This window comes from Papio anubis, chromosome 7 (assembly GCF_008728515.1).
Source record: "Papio anubis isolate 15944 chromosome 7, Panubis1.0, whole genome shotgun sequence".
Taxonomy (NCBI): domain Eukaryota; kingdom Metazoa; phylum Chordata; class Mammalia; order Primates; family Cercopithecidae; genus Papio; species Papio anubis.
In genome coordinates this window covers 36,671,540-36,699,308 of record NC_044982.1, presented here as the reverse complement: position 1 = coordinate 36,699,308, position 27,769 = coordinate 36,671,540, and the positions used below count along the sequence as shown (strand labels likewise).

General features: G+C 44.1%; 1 protein-coding gene across 7 annotated transcripts in view; it reads left to right on the top strand.

Annotated features, from left to right (window-relative positions):
- SMOC1 (SPARC related modular calcium binding 1) overlaps window positions 1-27,769 on the top strand; it is a 151,785-nt gene that overhangs the window by 60,429 nt on the left and 63,587 nt on the right. For all 7 annotated transcript variants that reach the window (XM_017961286.3, XM_017961285.3, XM_017961283.3 and 4 more), the window contains exons 2-3: window positions 10,425-10,590; window positions 11,710-11,822. In XM_017961286.3, the coding sequence (XP_017816775.1) occupies window positions 10,425-10,590; window positions 11,710-11,822 (279 nt within the window). The remainder of the gene's footprint in view (window positions 1-10,424; window positions 10,591-11,709; window positions 11,823-27,769) is intronic.

Genomic DNA, 27,769 nt, shown 5'->3' with positions numbered 1-27,769 from the left:
TTTGCTTGTCTACTTAGGTGTACCTGTTGTGATTCTCTTAGAGTGTCCTTTCGACATCCCTTCCTACTTGTGAAAATCTTTTAAGATCCAGTTTATGGCCCCTTCCCTGAGAAATTCTCCTGGATCCTTTCAGTCTGAACTTACCTCTCCTTCTAGCCCCACAGAACACAGGTTCAGCTGCTCTGTCCAGCACTCAGCGGAGCCCTGGAGCATAATAGGTTCTCAGTGAGTCTTTGCCAAATGGATGCTTCTTTTTCCTTCCTCCCTGCCTTTCCTCTCCTCTCTTTTCCTTTCTATGAGTTTGCTGTGACCATCTCACATCTTGGATTTTCTGGCATCCCATTTTCCCATATCCTATCTGTTTGTGACTTAGGCTTTGCTTCCTGGTTTCAAAAATGCAGCCCCAGTGGAGATATGTCCAGATGTCAGTCTTTGCAACTAGATCAGCTTGTAGGGGCAGGGCCTGTGTTCTTGTTTATTTTCATAATTCTCAATGCACTAGCATGGTGGCTTGTATTAAAGGGGGTGGGCGGAGAAATCACCAGAAACTTCTCTGAGTGCCTATGGGGGTCTGATGTGCCCTTCAAAGCAAACATTCTTTGGATTTTTTTTTTTTTTTAGTTTTATGTTTGTTGTTTTTATCTTGTTTGTTTACTGAGTTATAATTTACATGGGGTACAATTGACCCCTTTTAGGTGTATACTTTTATGAATTTTAACAAATATATATAGTTGTATAACCACTACCATAATCAAGATCTGGAATATTTCCATCACCCAAAAACATTTTCTCCTGCTTCTTTCCTTATCTGCAGTCCCTGGTAATCATTAATCCAATTTCTGTCACTTTGGTTTGGCCTTTTCTAGGATGTCACATAAGGGAATTATATAGTATGTAACTTTTTGAGTCTGGCTTCTTTCACTTAGAATAAAGCTTTATTTTTATTTTTTTTGAAATTTGATGACTTGGACCCTAACCCTCACTTTATGTTCACCTGCCTTTCTAAAAGATTGACAGGAAGCATGGGTTTGGGGCTGCAGACAGAGTCTGAGTGGTTTGGGAGCATGTAAGTTAACTCGGCCCTCTTTGCATTTTTGTTAGGGTCTCTTTAGATCCAGGGTCTCAGCTGCTTTGTCAAACCCACGGGTCCTCCTCTCTCCTGCCCTCCCACACAGTGGCACCTGGTGTAAGACAGCCTTCTCCCCTGGGCCCTGGCCCATCATCCCTGTGGCTGCTGGGGGTGGGGGACACAGTGGAGGAGGGAAGTCGGGTGGGTAGGGTGAAGTGACCGCTAAATTCCTCCCTTGGGGAGGGGGTGGTGGTGGGGTGACGAAGGTCAGGCCTCTCCTGGCTAAAACAACAGAAGTGGCTCCAGCTGCCCAACAGCTGGAGGGGGTGTCTGCTTTCCCTCAGCAGCGTGAAAAGCCCTTTAATCGGGCATGCTGCTGTCAGGCTCTGTCGCGGAGGTGTGCGGAGGAAGAGCAGATGCTGCCGTTGCTGGCAGGCCTCTCATTCCCTTTGACCTCCCTTATCTTCCCTCCTCCATCTTCACCGAGCCCCACTCTGAAGGCAGCAGGTCGAGGCCCTTCTTTGCACCTGTGTAAATGCAGTGGTCATGGGGTCAGGGAAGGGTGAGAGTGAGCTGGCAGATATAGGGATGTGGATTTTTAATGCAGATGACGAATTTGATAGTGGGTGGGTGACTGATGTTTTAATGGGAAACCACTTTCCATTCCCAAAGATGCAGGCCCCAGAGAAAAAAGCCACAGTCCAGTTTTGCAGATGGTGAAGGATGTGGTGAGAGGCGCACAGTCCTTGGTTGGAGAGCAAGCGGCTGAGCCGCAGCTAGACGTCTGGAATGTGATTCTCCGCTTTTTGTTCCAGGCGTTGGCTCCAAGAGTGACTTTTCCCCCCTTTCAATTGCAGGTTTACCTCCCAGAAATGCTTTTTGGTACTTGAGTTCTAAAAACTTGAGCTGGACTGTGATTTACAAACAAGACAGAAAAGTATCCCCTCTCTTGGGAGAGCTCTTTTTGCTTCTGGTGCCCTTCTCCTCTTCTGTTCTCCTGTGGGTCACTACTATAAACCCAAACCACTGTTGCCAGAGCTGACAGCAAAGCCCTTTCTGCCCCTCAGTGACATCTGGGGCATGGTGTCTGATATCCCTACATAGAGGAAGGCAGTGTGGTGTGGGAGAAAGAATCTGGGCTGTGAGGATCAGACTTACAGGAGTGCTCTACCACTTACTGACAACCTTGCTCAGCCTCGGTTTTCTCCTCATTCATTCAAGTCATACATGTTTATTAAATGCCTCCTTTGGGCACTGGGGATGCAGCAGTGTCACACTCAGATCTTGGTTTCTGCCCTCAGGGAGCTTACAGCCCGGAGGAGGGGCATGGGCAAGCAATGTAAAATTAAATGATGGGCCATTTTAATCACAATTATGGCACAGGCCACAGTGGACCATAGTGGGTGTTCTGGGGCTCATCACAGGGATCCCAACCTGTTTTGGAAGTCAGATACCCCAAGGCAGCAGCATTTACCCCTGACCTGGAGTTCATCAGGTGGAAGAACATTCCAGGGAAAGGGGCCAGTGTGTGCACAGTCCAGAGGCAGGATGGAGCTGCAGAACTGGGCTGTGGTTTCTGCCCTGCCTGTTACCACCTAGCAGGTGTACATGTAGGGATTGTTCTCCTTCTCTTTCCTTCCAAATAGGCATTTGGAGATTGGACATTTGCAGGTGGAGAAAATTCACCATTATTTACAATGTTGAGCCTGTAGAAAAATGAATTTACGGTGTCAAAAAGTTGACTTATAAATGACTTTTTTTTTCCCATCTGACTATTGTTCTTACTCAAGTGCATGCATATGGTAGCTGCTCGAAAAACTAGAGTGCTAATCACATTGGCCGTTAAATTGTCAGAGTTTCCTACCTTGACTTATAATTCATTTCAGGCTCATCAGTCTAGGGTCTCAGATACTGCCTGAGTTATGTGAGATGACATCTCTGGGGTGGTGGAAAGGCTTCCTGGGGGCTAAGGCCAGGTTCATTGGGAATGAATTCCATGATGATTTAATGATATATGGGTACTATCTCAGCCATACTGGTACATTCTCTTAAATTAGAGATTTTTTTCCTTTCCATTAATCCAAGGAAAATTTACCAAGTTTAATATGTGGCTTTTATTATCTAAGAGATAGATGTTCCTTTAAAGAAAAGAAAGGAACAAATACCTTTAATTACTATACATTTGAGAGCTTTAAGCTGTTGTTGGTTGTTGGACGAAGAATATTTCTTTTCACAGTAAGTGACAGAAAAAGGAGGTACTTCTTCATGGTATATTTTAGGTAAGGTTTGATATTCATTCATTCATTCCTCAAATATGTGCTGAACAAACTTTTGAGTAGGGTGCTGTGTTAAGCCTTATGTATATAAAGAGGAATAAGACACAATCTTTTATAGACATGTAAATAGATAAATGATAATGCAGTATATTGAGGATTTTGATGGGAGTATAAACACGGTGCAGCAGGAGTGCCAAGGAAGCTAATGGTGGTGTTTAACATATGAAAGTATTTGTTTTTTAGGATGATAACCTCAGTGGCAATGTGGAATTTGAACTTGAATTAGGGGTAGGGATGGGGGAGGAAGTTGGTGCCAAAGAGTCAAACACCCAGGCAAGAGATAAAGGACTAAATGAAGTCATCATGGATAAGACAGGAAAGCCTGTTGGAGACAGAGCCCCAGCCAAGCTCTCAACTAAATGAAGTCAAATCTGTTACCTCAGGTGATACCATGTGGAGCAGAAGAACCTCCTAGCTGAGCCCAGTCAACCCACAGAATTATGAGAAATGATAAATTGTTGTTTGAAGCTGCTAGGTTTAGGGGTGGTTTGTTTTGCTCCCATAGGTAAGTGAAGCAAAAAGGTTGAAAGTGAGTACTTGAAGCTGTGTTACATATGAATTTATTAAAGAAAAACCTAAAATTAATTTGAGTTTGGCCTGTGAGTTTTGAGTATGATAGCTCAGAGAAATGTCACTTGCTGCTCCAAATTGTAGACTTCACTCTCCCAAATCCAGTGGATAGACCACCGACCTGGTTGTTTAGTATGGCTATTGTCTCCTCCTCTACACCCAGGAAAAATATAGGGGTATGCATATTACCAGAAAAATACCTGTTTAGATTTTAGATATTGGTTAAGTCAGCATGATACTAACAGGTTGAAGTTAAGAGTGTGAGAACAGCTCTATATTATAAAGAATTAAACATCTCCTCCCAGATGGAACCTTAGGCTGGCTCTTTTATTCTCTATATTGTCATGGAAACTTGGCAGTTAGTCAAACCTAACACAGCTTGTGTTATTGGGGTGGTCTCCTTGAGCAAAAGCTGTGGCAGGGCTTGCATTCTACTCTGCTGGAGACTGAAGGGAAAGAACCAGCATGTGTGCATTTCAGATGGAGGGGATGATTAGTCCAAAATTGATTTCATCTACCCTGATCTCTTCCATGGCAAAGGCAGCCCCCAGTCAGTAGCTTACTTTTCCAATAGGAAAAATGACTTGTTTATGTGTATATCAAGTATCTGTCCTATTTTACAAATGTGAACAAAACACAGAATGTTCGAAGTCATCCACCCCGCAAGGAGAATGGGTGGGAGAGACAACTGCAGATATACAATTATCCCGGCTCCTTTTGTTTGGTTTCTGTATTATGCAATCATAATTAACATTATTATTTTGTTTTTACTGTCTTTTGATTAGGAAGAAGGAAAGGAATATATGTGAATATTTCTGTAAAACTGCTATTCTCCTCTAGAAGGAAATGGCTCAGTGTTTGACTTCTTGGAGAGATGGCTTGACCCTGTCCAAGTCCCCAAATTTTCACCAACCATGATTGCTCCTGAGCAACTCCAAACTCCTGGAATATCCTAGTTTTGACCCATAAATAGTGAACTGATTTTCTATCTGACATAGTTTGGAAATTTGTCCCCAACCAAATCTCATGTTGAAATGTAATCCCCAATGTTGGAGGTGGGGCCTGGTGGGAGGTGCTTTGGTCATTGGGGTGCATGCCTCATGGCTTGGTGCTGTCCTTGCCATAGTGAGTACTTGTGAGATCTGGTTAAGTGTGTGACCTGCCCCCCTATCCCTCTTGCTTCTGCTTTTGCCATGTGACATGCAAGCTCCTGCTTCACCTTCTGCCCTGAGTAAAAGTTCCCTGAGGCCTCCCCAGAAGCAGAGCAAATGCCAGTGTTATGCTTCCTGTGTAGCCTACAGAACCGTGAGCAATTAAATCTCTTTTCTTTATAAATTACCCAGTCTCAGGCTGGCCGGTCTGCCTTCCTTCCTTCCTTCCTTCCTTCCTTCCTTCCTTCCTTCCTTCCTTCCTTCCTTCCTTCCTTCCTTCCTTCCTTCCTTCCTTTCCCTTCCTTTCCCTTCCTTCCCTCCCTCTTTTCTTTTCTTTTCTTTTCTTTTATTCTTATTCTGTCACCCAGACTGGAGTACGGTGGTACCATCATGGCTCAGTGCAGCCTTCACCTCCCAGCTCAAGTGATCCTCCCATCTTAGCCTCCCAAGTAACTAGGGCCATGGACATGCATTACTATGCCTGGCTAATTTTTAAATTTTTTGTAGAGACAGGGTCTCTCTATGTTGCCCAGGTTGGTCTTGAACTCCTGGACTGAAGCAATCCTCCCTCCTTGACCTCCCAAAGTGCTGGGATTACAGGTTAGAGCCACCATGCCCGGCCTCAGGTATTTCTTCATAGCAATGCAAGAATAGCCTAATATACTATCTAATTTCAAAATGCAGAAATTATTCTCCAGATCAGCTTCTTTTTTCTTTTTCTTTTTTCTCTTTTTCTCTCAATCAGTCTTCACCTGGCTCAACTGAGAAAAATTCAGTTGGAGACTATGCTCTCTCCTCTCTCATCTCCTCTTGGTTTGTTTACTTTATAACTGGGCTGTTGCATACGGTAGCCACTAGCCACATGTGGTCATTTAAACTTAAATTAACTAAAATTAAACGTAACTAAATATTTGATTTCCCAGTTGCATTAGCTACATTGCAGTGCTTAATAGCCACATGTGGTTTGTGGCTGCTGTATTGGATGGCACAGATATAGAACATGTCCATCACAGTGAGAAGTTCTGTTGGACTGTGTGGCTTTGGAGTATTCCAGAGTCTCTAGGATTAAGCCTTCTCTTATTGCCTCTATCTTAATAGCTCCATGGTGTCCTGTTAACATGCTCCTTGCCTCCACCCTAGATGGTAAGCTCACTGAGGGTGGGTACCATGTTGGTTACGTATTGCTTCCTATGCTGGTACAGTGTTGGGCTCACTGTTGGTGATCACTTATTGAGTAAAGAGCAGATGAACAGATGAAGGAACGAACCGGAGTGTTACCTCATCCTCAGTGTTTGTGGACACAGAATAATCCCTTTGGGGCCCCGGAGGTTTGGGTGATCTTATTAGGGCTTAGTCATCTGGTTAAAGCTCCATTTTATAGAACTCATTTTTTTCGTGTGTGTGAAAACAATCACAAATATACACAGTTCCTAAAACAGATGAAAATGTGACACCATAGTTGACTGAAGATTGTCAATGACCCCATGCTGTCTCCGAACTTTTTATTTGGGCTTAGGAACCAGTAATTTCTAGACAGGAATATTTTGGGTGCTCTTCTGAAGCTGAGAATGATCTCTGTGTGTTGGCATGGGTGGGGCCTCTGAAGTTCTTTAACCTGTCTGTTTGCAGACAGAGTATTCCCCTTGTTAGGGAGCTGGTCTCCGGCACAGCTGCTGTGGCCTCTCTCTTGGCATAGAGCAATCCATTTTCAAACTGATTTTTTGGCCTGCAGTTCAACTTCACGGGGACGCTGGCAGCTCTCCTGTCCCATGAGCTACAGCACAGGCAACTAGGCAGCCTCAGTGGGTTTGAAAAGAAGCTTTGTCTTCCTCTCCCTCTTTTTCTGTGTGTTCTCTTAAACCATGCCCCGCTTCTCTTAAATTCCAAAGAAAGAAGATGAACAAGAACTTATACGTGACTTAGGATATGTTAATAATTGAATCTTCGCACCACCCTATGAGGCAAGGCTTGTTACTACTCTCATTTTATGGATGAGAAAACTAAAAGCCCAGAGAAGCAAGGCAACGTTCCCGAGGTTAAACAGCATGTGGGTGCTGGTGCTGGTACTGACACCGACTGCTGGGCTCCAGAGCCGAGCTTCTAATCACTAGGTCCCACTGCCTTTCATTATAACAAACAGAAACACTGGCCCACTTGCAAAAAGGATTTCACAAAGTCAAAAACTGTTGACCAAGCGCCTACTCTGTGTGCCAGACACCAGATGCTGAACATCCAGGTGAGACAGCCCTGCCCTCCAGGCAGGGCAGGCCCAGCACGAGATGCTCCTGATGAGAGTTCTTGTTCTGAGGTGGAGTAAAGGTGGCAGGCTCTGGGCCACTTCTGCCCACGTGCAATGCAGAAGTCTGATGGGAGAACATGGCTGAGGATGGCAAGGTTCAAAGCACTGGAGCATGAGGAGTGGCCCTGGTGATCCCCAGGGGAGGCAGGAGCCCAGAAAGCCAGGCCCGTGACGTCCCATTGGCAGTGGTATTGAAGGAATGGCATGTGGGAGATGCTGCTACAGGGCTGCACTCCTCCCACACATGATGGAGGGCCCCAGGATTGTGCTAGATGCTTGGGGGAGGTGTTCACAGGCAAAGCGGACATCGTTCTCATCTTCATGGAGCTCAGAGTTGGGGATTCCACTGGTAACCAAATCACACAAATGAATTCTTCATTACAAATTGTGTGAAGAGCCATGAAAGAAAAATGAAGTATGAGGGAGTATTACAGGATATCATCCTCACCTGGGAGAGTCAGGCAGGGCCTCCCGGAAGAGACCGCCTGAGTCAAAATCCAAAGCAGGGTGGGAGGGAATGGAGAAGGAACAGTGTGCCTGAAGGCCTGGAGGTAGCAGCAGAGGTAGCTCATCTGAGAAATGGGAAGGCCTGTGTGCCCCACCAGCAGGGAGCAAGGGAGAGCAAGGAAGAGAGAGCAGAGGGCTAGAGAGGGGCCCTTGGGTCCGATTCTCACCAGGCCCAGGAGACGATGTAAGGGTCCCCGAGCAGTGGGACACGGCTCGCAGGTTTAAAGCAGGGGCAACTCGAAGGGAGTTGAGGCTGGGGGTCATGTGCAGGGCTTGACTGAACAATGATGTACTCTCCCACTTCCCCCTGTCAGCTTACCCCTCTTCTGTGGGGCAGCCTTGGAGGCTGTGGGCTTCCTCTGGAGACGATGATCTGAGTTATTTATTTTTTACCCCTGAACACCGGACTCTATCAAATGCTGTGCTCACAAGACACTATCTGGATATTTCCCTTTGGGCCCTGGGCAAGATTCAGGTGTGACCTTGCCAAAGGCGTCTGAAGAGAAAGCGCAATTTCACTGTCCATTTGGACAAGTCCTGTGCAGTGGTTTCAGCCCTTAGCTGCTCTGTCCCTGTGCTAGGCAGCCAGCACCCAGGCATGAGGTCCAGTCCCAAGGAGGGACTGGTTTTATAGCTGGGATGTAGTCTGTGTGTTTATGGACAGGTTCAGGTCCTCTTTGATTTTGGCCAGTGTGGGATGTGTGTTTCCGGTACTCCCTTGAAGGGTGTGGTACTACCTCTGAAACTTTCTCTGCTGTTCTGGAAAAGGGTCAACAAGTTCTCATCTGTTTGCTTCACACAAAGGGCCCACAAATACGTCTGAGACAGGGCTTATATTCACGCCTTCCCAAAACCTCTACGAGCTTGATTTGATTACATAGTCATCTCTACCATTACCAATAGCCTGATGTGTGCTCATGACATTGCCATTCATTATTGTGGGACATTCATTCCCTCAACCCAGTCTGATGAAGAGCCTCATTCTGTGTGCCCAGGACTCTGCTATATGGGAGTAGATAAGAGTGGACCCAGGTCTCAAGGCCCATACAGTCTAACCGTGAGTCATTGAACAGAAGCTCATGGATTGTAATAGCCCAATTATTGTTTTCCAACTGTATTCTGTTGTTGTTAACAGAGGGTTCCCTGATATAGGGGTTCATGGTTAAGTAACTTTGGAAGATCCTTCATTGTATATGCCCCTTGATCTGGTTGATTGTTGTGTAACAAACTACCACAAAACATAAAGGCTTAAAACAATTTATTATCATACTCTCTCTCAGTTCTGTGGGTTAACTGGGCTCAGCTGGGTGGTTCTGAAGTTGGGGTCTCTCATGCAATTGTTTATTTTCATCTCTGTGAGTTGCAATTAGATGACAGCTGGGATTAGACTCACCTGAAGGCTTCTTCACTCAACATGTCTCTGTGCCTGGGCTGGTTGGGCGTTTCTCTCTCTGCATAGTTTTGACATATGTAAACTTGGGCTTCCTCATAGTATGATGGTCTCAGGGTTGTTAGGCTTCTTACACGGCAGCTGGTTTCCTCAAGAGTGAGTATTACAAGAGGCCCAGGTAGGAGCTGCAAGGCTTCGTGTAACCTAACTTTGAAGTCCCCAGACACCACTCCCATAGCATTTTCTTGGTCAAGCAAGTTCCTGAGGCCAGTCCAGGTTCAAGGGAGAGGAAATTAGACTCCATAGCTCAATGGGAGGAGTAGCAAATAATTTGTAGCTATCTTTAATTTACTATGTGTCTTGGAGGTTCACAATGCATAAGAATGTATTAGAGTCACCTGAGAAGCCCTTCACCAAGAAAATCTGCTTAACTCAATATTTTCCAAGCTGATTATTGTTATTTTAAAAATCAGGAAATCTGTTTCTCACAGAAAATTATTTAACTTGTATTCTGCCAGAGAGAGGTGGGCAAAAATTGGAGGGAGGATAGATTTGGAGCTCAATACCATCTAATAAATGAAACTTTCCCGAGATGGAATTTGGAGATTGAGAGTGTGTTCCTGATTTGAGGATGCACCCAAATAGAGGCTGCATGGCTGTCTGCATGGATGGAGAGGCTGGACATCCTAGAGGGTAAAGCTTTGACTTTACTTCTGACAGATTTAGATTCTAATTCAGCCTCCACTTCTTATAGCTATGTGACACTGGGCAAGTTATGTCTCTGGGCTTCGGTTTCCTTGTCTACAGAACAGAGTTCCTATTTCATAGGGTTGTTGTGAGGACTGAGGTCCTGGATGCGAATTACCTGGCACAGTGCCTGTTAATGGTCAGTAATTGTTAGACATTATAGTTCGTATGAGGCATAGATGATGCCTTCCTTGGTTAGACTTTGTGGCTGCTCCGTTCCCTTGACTTTCAGGGTTTTATTTGGGTTTATTCGGGACTTACTTTCTAAAGGCAAACAAGTACTGTAAGTCATGGACTCGCCCCTACTTTTCTTGCAAAAGTAACCTCTGTACCCTTTCACTTTTTTCCAACCTAGTTTCTAATAAGTGACCGTGACCCTCAGTGCAACCTCCACTGCTCCAGGACTCAACCCAAACCCATCTGTGCCTCTGATGGCAGGTCCTATGAGTCCATGTGTGAGTACCAGCGAGCCAAGTGCCGAGACCAGACCCTGGGCGTGGTGCATCGAGGTAGATGCAAAGGTGAGTGTGTGCACCCCCTGCCCAGCCAAGGAGAGTTTCCTGGGCACCCCAGCTCCCTCACTGTGCATTTGCAGCAGGGGAGCTTGGAATAAATCTGTCTACTCACTTTGCTTTCCTGTCTCTCCACCCCTTCCACCAGGGTGGAAGGAAGAAGGCCTGGTCTACCTGAAGGAATGAGCATTTTTCTGTCTTTCACACACTGCCCCCAAGCTAGGGCTTAAAGAGATGTGCTGCTATCTGGCGAGTGCTTTCCTTTTTCTTTTTATGGAGATGCTTAAAACGGCAAGACATTATTGCTGGCTCCCAAATAGTGATTCCAAATTGTTGGCCAACAGATATGTTTCGTTTGGTCTCCTTGCCTGTTTAAAAACAGCAAAAAACATTTGGGATAACATTTAAAAATTGGGAGATTCAGTGAAAAAAAATCTTGCTTTTTGTCCTTCTGTTCCAAAATTGGGAAGTCTGGTAACATTAGATCTGTGTTCCTACAAAGCAGCACATGACTAGACCTGCATAACAGCTACCCCTTTAAAGGGGAGCCTGTTCTCCAGTTTGCCACAGTCTTACGGCACTCCCTGTAGCCTCTCAGAACTGAGTGTCATTCTTCTCATATCCAGCTGGTTTCTCTAATTTGTATCTTTTTCCTGAATCCTGAACATATTTGAATTTGTAGTCCCGAACTGCTTAGAGCCATCCCAGGAATTGTAGGTGGCTAAGCAGGCTGCGCTAGAGCCTCTGATTTTCTAAAGAAAATACTTGCAATTCTTGAACCATAAGACATAGTTGAACCCCCGTTGGGCTTACTACTTTTAGAATAAACCCAGTGAAAAATCATGGAAGTAACACATTTTTTATTTTCTATGGGGCGAGGGTAGAGGTACTTGGGAGAAAAGACAGGCAGAACTTGGGAAAAACATGACTCCTCCACTTTTCTGTGACTGACATGCGGGGAAGGGGGGCTGTGCAGCAGCCCCTAGCCACAGCCCTTTCAGGCTTGGAGAAGCCAGTTGGTTGTGTGTGGGCTCCCGCACAGGTGGAGTGGTTTTCTCAGCCATTTTGTCCCTCGGCCCCAGTGTCGAATCCAAGTGAAATATGAAATCCGCTCCTCTCCCCTTTCAGATGCTGGCCAGAGCAAGTGTCGCTTGGAGCGGGCTCAAGCCCTGGAGCAAGCCAAGAAGCCTCAGGAAGCTGTGTTTGTCCCAGAGTGTGGCGAGGACGGCTCCTTTACCCAGGTGAGGCCTTGGACAATCCTCTTGGGCTCTTTCCTGGACGGAAGCAGAGGGGAGGTGTCCTGAGAGCGCGAGGGCTGCTTGGCGCCTTCACTTTTCTGGAAAACAGTCGAGTGAGTGGCTCTTCAACTCTCCTCCGTGCTGCCTTCCCCCTCCCCGACCCCTCCACGGCCCCCCACGCCACCTCTTGCCAACTGGCAGTAGGTCCTGAAAAGATGCATGGTAGCCTGAGCCAGGAAACTGGCATTGCTTGGTCCCCATCCTCCCTGCTGGCTGTCTCCTTTGAGGGCCAGAGCTGTGCTTTTCTCTTCTGTCAAATGTGGGCTGATTATTTTTCTTATTCCTGCCAGTTTCCATGGGCAACCCCAGTATTCCCTTCCCTGTTTATTGCTACCCCTTGCCCTCCCTGCTTTCTATACCCAGTCCTTGAACGAAGCAGAGTCCTTTTTGAGCACAAAGTGTACTATAGTTCTTGGAGTGTGTGAGTGTGTGTGTGTATATACACATACAGGTATGCATATACTAAGATTTTAAAACCTAAGTCAGGCAGTCCTACCTTTCATCTTGGATGGTCTTCTGGTTAGTGTATTGTCAAAGTAATGCTGACTGTGTTGATCTTGGCACAGACTATTTCTTTTTTCTTTTCTTTTTTTCAAGACAGGGTCTCACTCTGTTGCAGATAGGGTCTCACTCCAGGCTGGAGTGCAGTGGCACAATCATAGCTCATTGCAGCCTTGAATTCCTGGGATCAAGCTATCCTTCCACCCAGGTCTCCTGAATAGCTGGGACTATAGGCACACGCCACCACACCCAGCTTATTTTAAAAATATTTTTTAGAGACAGGGATCTTGCTGCATTGCCCAGATTGGTCTCGAGGTCCTGCCCTCAAGTGATCCTCCTGCTTCAGCCTCCAAAAGTGCTAGGATTATAGTGTGAGCCATCACACCTGGCCTTGGCACAGACTATTTCTAAAACACAGGCAACGGTGGGACAGAAAGGTGCTTCTCAGGAAAGCTTCTGGGCTGCTTCCTCCTATGCAGGGGCTTGTGGCTGAGGTGGGAGGTGGGAAGCTTCTGTGAGAGTCAGATATGGTGCCAGCTGGGTGAAGGTGCTGTCCTGATGAATGTGGGGAAGGTCACTGGACAAGGGTGAGCTTAGCCAAGTTGTTGGGAATGGTCCTGGCACCTGCAACTTCCTTTGTCCAATCAAACAACATTTGGGGGGATTCCTGCTGTCTTAGAGCCAGGGGCAGAGGCTTCAGGGATTTAAAAGCTTGCCTGTAATTCTCGATCAATGTGGCAAAGGGTGTATAGGCTGGTCTTTGGTCTGAGGGGCTTCAGGTTTCATATCCAGGTGGGACACAGTGGATTACTGATTTGAGACTAACTTTCTGTTGAGGTAGAAATGTAGAGGGATAAGGAGGTTGGGGATTGGATATCAGCATTTAAAAAGTTTTCTGGTTGATTCAAATGGGTAGCCAGGCTTGATAGTCACCTGGTTAAACCGACTTTCGTTGCTGACCCTGGGAGAGGTGCTTTTGATTCATTTTGTCATTTAAACCTTACCACAAGCCTGTGAGGTAGGTGTCATTATCCCCATTTATAGAGGATGCAACAGGTGTGGGATGTGGAGTGGCAGAGCTGGAGTTCAGACTCACGAATTCCTAAGTCCAGAGCCCTCGGAAGCCCTCTATACTCTGCTGGCTTTCTGAGCTGGCAGCTTTAAAGGAGGCTCTGAGGTGTGCTCTGGAAGGAGGCAGTCTGGTGTTCTGGTTAGCGTGCCGTTCCTGGAGCTGGACACCTGGCACGAAGCTCAGCCCCCACCCTTCAGGTAAGTCCCCAAGCTTCTCTGGGTGTCTTATCTGAAAAGTGGAGATTGATTATTATGATTGCTTTTCTGTTGTTCATTATTATTATATGTCATAATAATTGTTACATATTACATATTCCTATAATTACTATTGTTAATGATCATTATTATAACTTCCTTCATTAGGTTGTGATGAAGATAAAATCAGTTAACACACATGAAACACTTGGAACACATAAATAATATATAAAGTTTTGTCATTATCATCATCATTATTCCCATCTCTACTGTAGTTCTACTACTCATATCTTTCTATCGTGTCGATACCACTATGCCACTTAAGAAAAAAAACCCAGCCGGGCGTGGTGGCTCACGCCTGTAATCCCAGCACTTTGGGAGGTCAAGGTGGGTGGATCATGAGGTCAGGAGATTGAGACCATCCTGGCTAACACGGTAAAACCCCGTCTCTACTAAAAAATACAAAAAAATTAGCCAGGCGTGGTGGCGGGTGCCCGTAGTCCCAGCTACTCGGGAGGCTGAGGCAGAAGAATGGCATGAACCCGGGAGGCAGAGCAAAAAAAGAGAAAAAAGAAAAAAACCCACCAAAGCTTCTGTTGAAAATCCCCAAGTTGGAAAATGGATGAACTCTTCCATCAATTTTTAAAAAACTGTTTATTCTGGTAAAAAGAATGTGGGTGATCTTTGCATAGATTTAAAACTGCATTGCTAAGAATTCATGTCTGTGTGGAGGAATCAGACTTCTCTCAGATCAGTTTGGGGCTGAGACAGGGTGAAGGTAAAGGAGGAGAGTGGAGTTCGTTGCCATTGGCTTTTTCTTTCTCCAGGCTTGTGTAATCCTGGGTGTGTTGCTTATAGGAACGGTTGACCCCTGCCCTCCTGATTCTGAAGTGATGGCTACCTCATGACAGACAGCCCACTGGCCAGCTTTTGTTTTGATGAGGCCAGGCCAGACCAGGTGGTGTTTACTGGGGGAAAGGAACTTCCAGATTAGTCCAGGCTAAATTGGTAAACGAGAGAGTCCCTGACGTTCAGCAAGAGTTGTGTAGATAGTCAAGAACCCCCTCATTTGTTTGACATGCTAAGCACTGCCATGTGTCTATAGGCTGAAGGCTAGCTCACCCTGGTGGGCAGCCAGACAGCCAGGCAGCAGATCCATCCCAGCTACAGTGATTGAAATGGATGTGCTTTTCCCGCTGATCAAAGACACTGCAGTAACGTCACAAAATAAGGCTGCCTCTTTGAGTGTGCTTCAGTCACATTGACAGGCTGCCAAAATGCCGGGGAGATGGATGTTTTCTCCTTTCTCCAACCTCCATCACTTAGCTGGGCGTTTTTTTTTCCCCCAAGACCAAAACCCAGAGATAAACTACATTGCTTTAATATTCTTTAGAATATTGATATGCACGCATCCCGGTATTAGTCACATATTTTAGCCCTGTGAATGATTACACAATAACCCTCTCTTGAAGCTTATGTGGGGAGTGATGGAACTCTAATGGGATTGGATTTGTCTGGCATGGGACACAGCTTGAGACCACATGACTGACTTGGCTTTAATGGGCTTCATGTGGGACTCGCTGGCCTCTGTTCTTTCCCTTTATTTTCCCTTGTCCTCTTCCCTCCCTACCTCCAACCCCAACTCACACACAGGAGTGGCTCAGCTTTCTTTTACAGCAGCGACACTAAAGCTGTACATTAGATCATGTTAGACTTTTAAAGGTCTTGAAACCTAGGCCATATCCCAGACCATTAAATCAAAATCTGGGAGTGGGACACAGACATTGTGGTTTTTCGAGCTCCCCAGGTGATGCCAATGTTTGATCAAAGTTTCAAACCACTTTCGTAAGGACTTCATCACTCTTGTTTCTCGATTGCCTCCTTGAGATGTGGAATTTAGCCTCTTTGGGGACCTGTTGAGTAAGGTCAGGAGCTATAGGCTTTGTCCTTTGCTATGGTCTTATCTGTTTTCTGTTCTGGGTATCCGGAACACAACTCCTGACATCTGTTCTATCAAGTCCTCTGCCAAGCAGTTGTCTGGTGCCCAAGCTGATTAACTGAAATCTCAGCTGCAGTGGAAGGGTGTTGGGCTGTCACCATCAGGCTGTGTTGGCTGGAGCTTGACAAGTGTGTGTATCACTGAATGACAATGATGCCCGCTTTTTATTGAGTGTTATCAGGTGCTAGGCCCTGTGTTTTACACCCATTAATCTTTACTACAACCTTTTGAGATAGTTATTAATGCCCTTATTTATAAAGAAAAATGGAGTTTCAGTGGCGTCGAATAGCTGACTTGAGGTCCCTAAGCTTAAGACAATTTGTACTCAAGCCTGCCTAATATCGAGGGCCTAAGACAAGTTGTACTCAAGCCTGCCTAAAATCGAGGGCCTAAGACAGTTTGTACTCAAGCCTGCCTAATATCGAGGGCCTAAGACAATTTGTACTCAAGCCTGCCTAATACCGAAGGCTGCGCTCTTAACTGTTTTGGGCTACAGAAGTGGCCTTGATACATATGTATTCCATTTCTATCACCATTGTTGTTGCAGAAATTCTCTTTCTTTTTTTTTTTTTTTTTTTGAGACAGAGTCTCGCTCTGTTGCCCAGGCTAGGGTGTAGTGGCCGGATCTCAGTTCACTGCAAGCTCTGCCTCCCGGGTTTACACCATTCTCCTGTCTCAGCCTCCCGAGTAGCTGGGACTACAGGCGCCCGCCACCTCGCCCAGCTAGTTTTATGTATTTTTTAGTAGAGACGGGGTTTCACCGTGTTAGCCAGGATGGTCTCGATCCCCTGACCTCGTGATCCGCCTGTCTCAGCCTCCCAAAGTGCTGGGATTACAGGCTTGAGCCACCGCGCCTGGCCAGAAATTCTCTTTCTAATGCTATTGACCAATCAATGAAACAAACATTTTAAAAAACACAATCTTTTGATTATGGAAATTTAAAAAATACAAAAAGGTAGAAATAATAATATAATGAACATATACCCATCACCCACCTTCAGCAATGATTAACAAATGGCCAATTCTGTTTCATTTTTACCTCATTTCCATCTCCTGCCCCCAAACTGGATTGCTTCAAAGCAAATCCCCAGGCACAATATCTTTTCATCCCAGACGTTTTTGAGCTCTGCTATACTGTGGGCTGTGTGCTGGTTGCTAGAGAGGATTCAAAAAAATGTCATGACCTCTGCCTTCAAGGAGTTTACATGCAGAAAAGAGATTAACACATATGATAAAGTAACTATATAAAAGACAACATTCAAACAATAATATTTCAAAAGCTCATTTATAAGTCAGTTATTTGGAATTCTGAATGTTTTTTATTGTTAGGAAAATATATACAAATTTTAAGTTTTTGGACACAAACACCTTAAACCAAACTAAAAGCAGAATTGAGCATGGTGGCACAAGCCTGTAGTCCCAGCTACTTGGGAAGCTGAGGCAGGAGGACTGCTTGAGCCCAGGAGTTCAAGGCTGTATTGCTCTATGATTGCATCTGTGAATAGCCACTCCACTCCAGCCTGGACAACATAGAAAGACCCCATTTCTAATTAGCCTTAACAACAAAGAGCTAATCTTATGTAAATAATTCTTGCATTTCAGAAAGAAAAAGATTCTAGTAGAAATGTGGGCAAGAGATAGCAATAAACCGATCATACAATAATAATAAATAGTCAATAAGTGAATCCGAATGATGTTACCTTCTTTTGTCATTTTAGAAATACAAATAAAAATGATGATGAATGCTTTTGCTTACTAAATTAGCAAAAACTGGGAAAAGATGATGATATTCAGGGTCAGATAAAGGGAAAAGGGTACCCTTCCATTGCAGTTTGGAAAGTAAATTGGCACTGACTTTTTAATGGGATAATTTTGCAATATGGGTCAAAAGTCCTCAGTCGTGTCCATATTTTGGGCCTGCAATTCCAATTCTAGGAATTTATTCTAAGGAAGTAACTAAAAATATGTGAAACTATTTAGCCACAAGGATTACAATCCAAGTTCTGTTTATAGTGGCAAAAATTTGGAAACAACCTAAATATCCAATACTAGAAAATTGCTTAAACAAATGACATAGCCACACTATGCACCCTCTAAAGGCATGTGTTGTAGAGGCTTATTTAATGTATTTGTGTATGTCTGTGTATTAGGGATTTAATTAACCAGATAATTAAGACAAATATTTTCATTTTCTTCTAAATAGAAAAGCTACACACATTCTGTTAAAAAAATTCTGACAATAAGTATATAAGGTAGAAAGATTAAGCCAGTGATTTCATCCCCCTGAAATAGCAACAGTTAAGTCTAACCCTCTAGATTTTTTTTCCTTGTGTGTACTTATTGTCATTATTTCGGACAAGAATGATGTGATGTCATGTATTGTTTTATAATATTTTCTTAGCTAATTATATTATGGGCTTATTTCCCAGTAAGTTACATACAGCACTATCTCATTTAAAAAGTGTCTGCATTGTATTTCATTGTATAAATGTATCATGAATCCTGAAAATTTGGGGATTAACTTCCCAGCAACTGTCTATTGTGTCAAAAGGCCTTTTTTTTTTTTTTTTTTTTTTAAGGCATTTGATGCATACTACCACGTCGCTTTCCATAAATGTTGAGCAACCATGTGGTTGATTATTGGTTTGTTATCAGACTCATTCCCAAGACATTTAAATTTTTTGTGTAGATGGATTATAGTTCTAATAATATAGAATATAAAACTCTATTCATTATGTTATATCTGTGTGGAAAAAAAAGTGTTATGTTTCCTGTCTTTGAGCTCCATGGTCCAGGAACAATCTTTCTTGATATAGCTGTATGGGCACTACCACTTTTCCCATTTTCTTATTCTAACCACTACTTCCCTCCAACAGTGCACACACGTACCTGATTTTTTAATTTCTTGAGGTCATTGCAAATAGGGTTCTATGTCCATGGATCCCTTGCATATAGGGATCTGGGGAGATGTAATTTCTTCTTGATGATGCTTTGTTCTGAAGTTGGAAGCTTAAAAAATGTTCTATGACTTTTTGACAAAGGCAGTGGGCTCTATTGTCATTTCTGTAATTCTTACTATTGTATTTCCTAAAACCTAGGGAAATACACACTTGTTTCCTAAGTGCCTGGAGTTGAGCTATGAAGCAGATCTTATTGTTCCGTTTTAGCTCCCCAACTCCACAGTATAGAACCGCATCTTCCTGACGTTGCCCCTGTAGACTCGAGTCGTGTGACTAGCTTGCCCTGGGAACATCTTGGTTTACTGTCTGGTCTTTCTTCTTTCACATTCCCAGCAAGTACTGAAGGTTTGGATGCTTGACATGAACTGTGAACCTTTGTTGGCCTGGACTGATGAAACGCTGGCAGGCTGAACATCCTCATGGTGTGGAAGGGGTTTGTCCTATCTTTGATGAGCCTGGAGGTCTAACAGGAGTCAGGGGCCATGCGCCTTTGTGTCTTCATGTGGGAAGATCTTGCCTAGAGCAACAGTGTGGCTCTCTCAGGCAGTATAGAGGACTCTCTAGCTGAAGTACTGAGACCTGGGGTGCATCTGTGAGCTGGAATGTTTCTGAGCTTCTTCAGCCACAGTTGGCCCCTTTGGATGCTGCAGAAAAAGTGTGTTCTGTGTGTGTTTAGTGGGTGGTGCCCTGCTTTATAAAGACCTTCTGCCTTTTGGTCTGTGGACAATGCTAGCTTTTTTTTTTCAAAGCAGTCAAAAGCAGTTAAAGCTAAAAATTCAAGCCCATCCTTTATGTACAGATGGCATAAATGGTAAATGGACCCCACTGTTGGGCACTTATTGCTTTTCTTTTTCCTTTTTTGTTACATGCTCAAAAAACATATTATTGTTACAGTGTGAACATCTACTGTGTCCTGAGCATCTTACTACTTGTTTTACATGTGTTTTTCAGTGAATTGCTTTTGTTCCAGACAACCAGTTAATGTACAATGAAAATTTATACAAAATGTCTTCTATTTAGCACATAGTTGTTGCTTAGCAGATGTTAGTTTTCTTCCTCTTTAGGTTCTTGGTTTGCTCAACTGTAAACTGGAAGAATTGAACTTGTTCAGAGGTTGGCAAACTGTGGTCTGTGGGCTGGCCACCTGTTTTTATTTGTTCTTTAAAAAAAATAACTGTATTGACATATAATTTGTGCACCATAAAAATTACCATTTAAAAATATGCAATGGAGTGGTTCTTAGTAAATTCACAGAGTTGTGCAACTGTCATCATTATCTAATGCCAGAACATTTTTATCACCCAAGAAGAAATCCTGTACCCATTACCTCTCTCCTCAGTCCCTGGCAACTACTAGTCTACTTTCTATTTCTATGATTTGCTTATTCTGGACATTTCATACAATTGGAATAATAATATTTGGTCCTTCTGCCTGGCTTATTTTAATCAGCATAATGTTTTCAAGGCTCAGCCTTGTTGTAGCATGAATCAGTACTTCATTCCTTTTTATTGTCAAACAATATTCCATTGTGTAGATATATCCCATTTTATTTATTCATTCATCAGCTGATGGACATTTGTGTTGTTTCTATTTTTATTTTTTATTATTTTTTTGAGATGGGGTCTCACTCTATTGCCCAGGCTGGAGTGTAGTGGCATGATCTGGACTCACTACAAGCTCCACCTCCCGGGCTCAATCGATCCTCCTACCTCAGCCTCCTGAGTAGCTGGGACCACAGGTGTGCAACATCGCACCTGGCTAAATTTTTGTACTTTTGGTAGAGATGGGGTTTTGCCATGTTGCCCAAGCTGTTCTTGAACTCCTGAGCTAAGTAATATGCCCACCTGAGCCTCCCAAAGGATTACAGGTGTGAGCCACCATGCCTGGCGTGTTTCCATTTTTTTGGCTGTTATAAATAGTACTATTGTGAACATTTACATACATTTTTTTTTGTGGGTATCTATTTTCAATTCTCTTGGCGTATACCTAGGAGTAGAATTGCTAGGTTATATGGTAACTATATGTTTATGCTTTTGAGGAACTGACAGACTGTTTTCCAAGGTAGCTGAACCATTTTACATTCCCACCAGCAATGTATGAAGGTTCCAATTTCTCCACATCCTTGTCAACACTTGTTATTTTCCATCTTTCTTATTAGTATCTTTTCTAGTGGATGTGAAGTGGTATCTCATTGTGGTTTTGATTTGCATTTCTCTAATGACTAATGATGTCAAGTATCTTTTCATGTGCTTTTTGGCCATTTCTGTATCTTTGGAGAAATGTCTATTCAGATCCTTTTCCCATTTCTTAATTCAGTTACTCACATTTTCATTATTGAGTTACAAGAGCTCTTTATGTATGCTAGATATAAGACTCTTTCTTTTTTTTTTTTTTTTTATTTGAGACAGAGTCTCACTCACTCTGTCACCCAGGCTGGAGTGCAGTGGCACCATCTTGGCTCACTGCAACCTCTGCCTCCTGGGTTAAAGTGATTCTTCTGCCTCAGCCTCTGGAATTGCTGGGATTATAAGCGCGTGCCACCAAGGCCAGCTAATTTTTGTATTTTTATAGTAGAGATGGGGTTTCACCATGTTGGCCAGGCTGGTCTGAAACTCCTGACCTCAGTAATCTGCCTGCCTTAGCCTCCCACAGTGCTGGGATTACAGGCGTGAGCCACTGGGCATTAGATACAAGACTCATCAGATATATGATTCACAAATATTTTCTCCCATCCTATGGGTTGTCTTTTTACTTTCTCGATAATTTCCTTTGAAGCACAAAAGCTTCGTTTTTTTTTTTTTCTTTTTTCTTTCTTTTTTTTTTGAGAGAGAGTCTCACTCTGTCACCTAGGCTGGAGTGTGGTAGCACCATCTTGGCTCACTGCAACCTCAGCCTCTTGGGCTCAAGTGATCCTCCCACCCCAGCCTCTTGAGTAGCTGGGACTACAGGTGCATGCCACTGTGCGGGGCTAATTTTTGTGTTTTTTGTAGAGACGATATTTTGCCATGTTGCCCAGGCTGGTCTTGAACTCCTGAGCTCAAGCAATCTGCCTGTCTTGGCCTCCCAAAGTGCTGGGATTACAGGCGTGAGCCGCTGCGCCTGGCCAAAAAGCTTTAGTTTTGAAGTTCAATTTATCTTTTTTTTCTCTTTTATTTGTTATAACTTCATTCCTTTTCATGTGTATATTCGGTTATCTCAGGACTACTTGTTGAGAAGACTATTTTTCCATCTTGAATCGTCTTGGTCCTCTCGTCAGAAATCAGCTTATTTCTGGATTCTCAATTCGATTCCATTAATCTATATGTCTAGTCCTATGCCAGTGCCACACTTTCCTGATCACTGTAACCTTGTAGTAAGTTGAATACTTATTTTTTCTTTTTAATTGGACAGTGAGATGAGTGTTGTTATGCACTCATGTATGGGGTTGGTGCTGGCTCTACTCACCAAGGCAGAGTATCTAGTAGGGGGAATGCACAGGAACCTGTACCCTGTGCTGTGGTCCTAGGTTTTGGGACAATGTCAGTACCCTTGGCATGATATTTGTAAGAAAAGGGAAAGGTTGGGAGAGAACAGTACCAAGTGGGGGTGGGAAACTTTTTAGAACCATCAAATGAGCCTTGTATATCTCTAAGAGCTCTCAGTCTCTGACAGGCTAATACTTCTTTGAATCTACAAGCAGGAAAGGGAATTCCTTTTCAATTAGAAACTCTGGGTTGCAGGGAGCCTTGAAGTTGTAGAGGAGAAATGCTGCTGCCTGTCTGAGTAAAGCGATGGGCTTGTGCTGGTCCGCCCCGCCCCTCCCCCACTGGCGTATCCTCTGTGGGCATTAAAGTTCTCAGCACATCAAGATCTGGGAGGGTAGAAGCTGGAGCCCCAGTGAGCAGCAGCCAGCAGCCAGCTTCCCAAGGGGACCTTACTTTTGCCTTCCCGTGGGAGGTCCAGGTAGCATATAATTTGCAGTGAGTAAACAATCTCAGTTATGCAGTTATGAAATTTAATGTTTAATTTTGTCAATGATGGCAAGAGCAGGGTCTGACCCATTCATGTGCAGGAAGGACTTGTCTAGGAAGTGACTGGTCTAATCTCTTGCATGTGTTGGAAGCCTCTACTATCATCTTTTCAATGGGAGAACTGGTCCCCATGCCCCCATCACCCATCAGGTGCAAGGATGTGTGATAAGATGAGGGTGGATGGAGCACACTTTGTGCTCAGAACACTGTCTCCATTGTGTTCTCTGGGGACTCGCCTATCCCACTCTCTGCTCTGTCCTGCTCTTCAATGGCTGTTTTCTAGCTGAATGGCCACTGTGAGTCCTCTCTCAGATTGGCTGGCATCATTTGCTTTGGAATAAGTATGCAAGGTTTGGGTGCTCCCAGCTGGGCATCTGAGCTCCCCATAGCCCTTGGTGATTCTGTCCCTACAATTTGTCTATTGTGGAAATGAAAGGAGTGAGCTCTGGGCGGTATCTACAGCTGCTCTTCTGTAATGCAGTGTACTTGGGAGGGAGGGAAAGATGGAAGCCTCGTGCTCTGGCTTTCCTGCTGTCTGTGGGAGAGGAGAGGCTCAGTAATGGGAGGCTTCAGTCACTCTCTCTGCTATTCTTTTTTTTTTTTTTTTTTTTTTTTTTTTTGTGACAGAGTCTCACTCTGTTGTCCAGGCTGGAGTGCAGTGGTGCAATCTCGGCTCACTGCAAGCTCCACCTCCTGGGTTCACACCATTCTCCTGTCTCAGCCTCCTGAGTAGCTGGGACTACAGGTACCCACCACCACGCCTGGCTGATTTTTTGTATTTTTAGTAGAGACGGGTTTCACTGTGTTAGCCAGAATGGTCTCGATCTGCTGACCTTGAGATCCGCCCGCCTCAGCCTCCCAAAGTGCTGGAATTACAGGCTCTGCTATTCTTTTTTAGATAATAATCATTGTCATCAACAATACCACTTTCTTAACCTATACACAAGGTTCCAGGCTGTTTTATATTTGCCTGACACATGTTAAGTTATTCAGTCCTCACTATAAGCACTATTGCATTCCCATTTTGTTGATGCGGAAATTGAACCACAGAGAAGCTGCGTAGCTTGCCCAGGGTCTCACAGTGTGCAAGTGGCAGAGTCAAACCCAAGTACCCAGGATTCAAACCCAAGTACCCTGGCTCCAGAATTCCTGATTCTAATCATGATTCCACACTGCCCCTCTAAGAGACATTGCCATCTCTTAAAGTGATGTTGCCAAACTAGGGCATCTCCAGGAGGGTGACTCAGGTGAGTAAAGTTGGGAAATGATGTGAGGAATATCCAATGGAGCTGGAGATAACAACCAAAGGATGGATAAAAAGATGACCAGGCTGGGCACAGTAGCTCACGCCTGTAATCCCAGTAGTCTGAGAGGCCAAGGTGGGTGAATCACCTGAAGTCAGGAGATCAAGAGCAGCCTGGCCAAAATGGCAAAACCCCATCTCTACTAAAAACACACAAAAAATTAGCCAGGTGTGGTGGCGCGTGCCTGTAGTCCCAGCTACTTGGGAGGCTGAGGCAGGAGAATCGCTTGAACCCAGGAGGTGGAGGTTGCAGTGAGCCGAGATGGTGCCAGTGCACTCCAGCCTGGGTGACAGAGCAAGACTCCATCTCAAAAATAATAATAATGATAATAATAGTAAAAAGATGACCAAAGGGATACCTGAGAGCCAGATCCAAACCTTTGTCTGTGAATGATAATAGTGTTTTATGTGTGGTCCCACAGCGCTGACCTGGCATCACCAAGTACAGTATATAAAAGTAGGATTCTGACTCGAAATAGGGAAGAACTTTTGACAATTAGCATAGCTCACAGACAGAATGTCTGACTCAAAGAGGACTTAACTTCCCATCCCGGAAAGTGGGCAAGCAGAGACCAAGTGGACATCCATCAACCGTGCCATGGGGGTGGGAGGGAGTGTTCCTACATTGGGAAGGGGGCTCAATTGATTTCTGAGGAGGAAAATGCCACTTTTTAGGATTTTATGAGACAAGAGCTAATGTCCAATCAGGTGGCTGGGCACACAGTAGGCCCACAACAGACATTTACTCAGGAAACTTCCAGGCAGAGCCATTAAGACACACATTTAGGGCTTTTGCCACTGCGCTGTGAGTGCATGTAACATGCTGGGAGGTGACCCAGCAGATCAGTCAACTAAACTCTTCTGCAAAAGGGATCAAAATTTTTTTCCATGTCAAAATAGGGAAGAATAATAGGAACTCAGGTGGGAGGTGTGAAGACAGGAAAGTTTTATTAAAAGTGAAGTCAGATAGGAGATGCAAGGAAAGGCTCCACTCCTGCAGGCCACCTTTGTGCTCCCCACCAGCCAGCTTTCTCACAGTTCTCATCGGAGTAAAAGCTCCTATTTATGAGGGACTTGCTTATTAGGTATTTTCTTAAACATAAAAATATATTTGATACTTACCCCCCAAGATAGAAATAAAATTAAGGGAACAAGAGGTATCATATTTGCTGTTTACAAAACCCGGATCATTCTAGGCACCACACAGAGGAACAGGAGTGAAGACAGTGAAGTTCCTTGGGTCCCTGGAGCCCTAACACTCGGGTGTTCCAAATGTCTTTATATGTCCATTTTGGGGGATGTTGTTCAAACTTTTTGGAAAATACAAAAAATATTCTTCATATAATTGGAATGGTGGTCTTAACACTGACAATTAGGTACTAGTTTATAAATCACCCTACTCTTCAGGAGCAAAAGTTCATCTTACAGAAGGGTTGTAGAATTACGGACCTTCTGGATTAAAGGGGACCTCAGAGACATCTGGTTTATCTTCTCCCTCCTCTCCCTACCCCACTGCAATCCAGGGCTCAGGTTCCACTTACAGTCTCTCCCCAAGTAGTTGTCCACTTTCTGCTTGATTGCTCTCAGAGACAGGAAGCTTATTTCCATGATGACAAAATCCATAATGCATTTTGGGACTATTTTGTTGGAAAGTCCTCTTTACCTTGACTTGAGAGCTGTCTTCCTATAACTTCCAACAGATGACTTCAGTTCTAGCTATGGGAATTACAGAATCCACAGAAAGATGGATTGAAGATGGACACCATTATATCCTTGTGAAATCTTCTCTTTCAGCCAACAATTTATTTCCCTTGGCAGAAATCCTTAGTTCTAGCACTCATTCCCATATCATAGGGATTTATATATCTTTCCTCTTGGCCTCCTTCTTCTGAGTCTAATTTGCCAAGGCCCTTCTTATAGGGCCTTCCTTATAGCATCCTTTCTCACACTGGACACAAGATTTCAGATGTGGTCATGAGCAGGCTGGGGAAGAACAAGGCCGTCTCTTGTTCTAAACACACCACTCCTAACTCATGCCATGCTGGCAGCTGTGTCACGCCATCAACTCATAAAAAATGCAGTTGACAAAGACTCCCATATTTAGGAGCATTTGAAATTGAAGGATTAGCTTCCTTTCCTGCATCTCCTCTTAAATTCTGGCAGATGAGGTAAATATTCTTAAAGGAAAAATTATTCATTCCCCAATAGGCAATCCTCCCTAGACGTGGCATAGAGTGGGAGACAATGTCTACAGCCAACAAGAATAGAAGTGCTTTCAGGCTATGGCCTAGACTAAGCTTGTCCATCTCATGGCCCACAGGCCACATGCAGCCCAGGATGGCTTTGAATGAGGCCCAACACAAATTCATAAACCTTCTTAAAACATTATGAGATTTTTTTTAAAGCTCATCAGCTATTGTTAGTGTTAGTGTATTTTATATGTAGCCCAAGACAGTTCTTCTTCCTCCATTGTGGCCCAGGGAAGCCAAAAGATTGGACACCCCTGGTCTAGATCATCTGCAAAAGGGCAGGGGAAAAGGATACAATCAGCATGTGCTGAGTGCATATCCTATATCTACACTGTTTTAGATGCTTGGTATATCTCGTTTTGTCTTCTTAATAATCTTCAAAGTGGTACCATGAACCCTATTTCGTAGATAGGCTCAGAGAAGTTAAGTGACTTTGCTGAAGTCACACAGCTAGCAGTGGAGATGGTATTTACACTCAGGTCTTTTTGTCTCCAAAACCATGTTTTCCCTTCTATTCCTGTTGCTTCTCAGTCAAACCTGACTAAAGATGAGGAGAAGATTTGTGCGATAATGTGTTCCAAACTGAGGAAAGGACAGCTCATGCTAGACAGACCAAAAGAATTACACCATCCCTTCCTTCTTTCCCCCTTACCCACTTCTCACTGCAGTCAAACTCTTGTCCATGTGTGAAATCACCCAGAAGATTTAATACTGCAATCACTAGATTCATGCATTAAAATACCATGTCATTAAAACATTGGGAATATAAAGGCTTTGGAAAGAAATAGGGTCACAAGGCCCCTTGTTCCCAAATTCTCACCTAGAAAAGTACTTGTTTCTTGGGTATTTCATGATAAATGCCAGAAAGTGGGTGGGATGCTCCTTTGACACAGTGGCTCTTGAAGTGTGGTCCCTGGGCCCAGCAGCAAGAGCATCACCAGAGAACCTGTTAGAAATGCAAAAGCTCCAGATGACTCCAGACCCAATGAATGCAGAAGCTCTGTGGGTGAGGCCCAGCAACGTTTTCATGAGCTCTCCAGGTGACTCTCATCCATGCCCAACAAACAATCTTCTCCAGCAGCTTCTGATAGAGAGAGATGTTCTTGGGGATGGGGACATAAGTGGCCATCTCAGGTGATCAGTCTTCCAGCCAAAGCCCATGGCACCCATGGAAAACCACAACTGCTCAGACATCCTGTAGGGAATGCAGCCAAAAGGAAAACAGAGCAGCTGAAAATACTGCTCTGACATGAAGCCATCAGTAGGACCAACAGCAAGATGTTTAAATTTCACTGTGGATTAGCTTAATCCAAAAACCCTGCTAACCGATTTGGAGTAATGGGCAGATTAAAAAGAAAAAACAGTCTCATATTCTCACTGCCAAAAGAGAGTTAGAAAAGTACTCACATTCCTTTTACTTGTAGTTGAATCTTTTCCCACTAGGAAATGTTCATATACATGAGAGCGGTCCTTTCATGACATGTTTTGTAGTTGCTACCAGGCATGCTGAATCAAGCCTGTCCCATTGCATATGGTTCGTGATTTCTATTTTGTGAAAGAAGCACAAAGAGATAGATAGGGAGAAATGAAGCCACAGGGTGA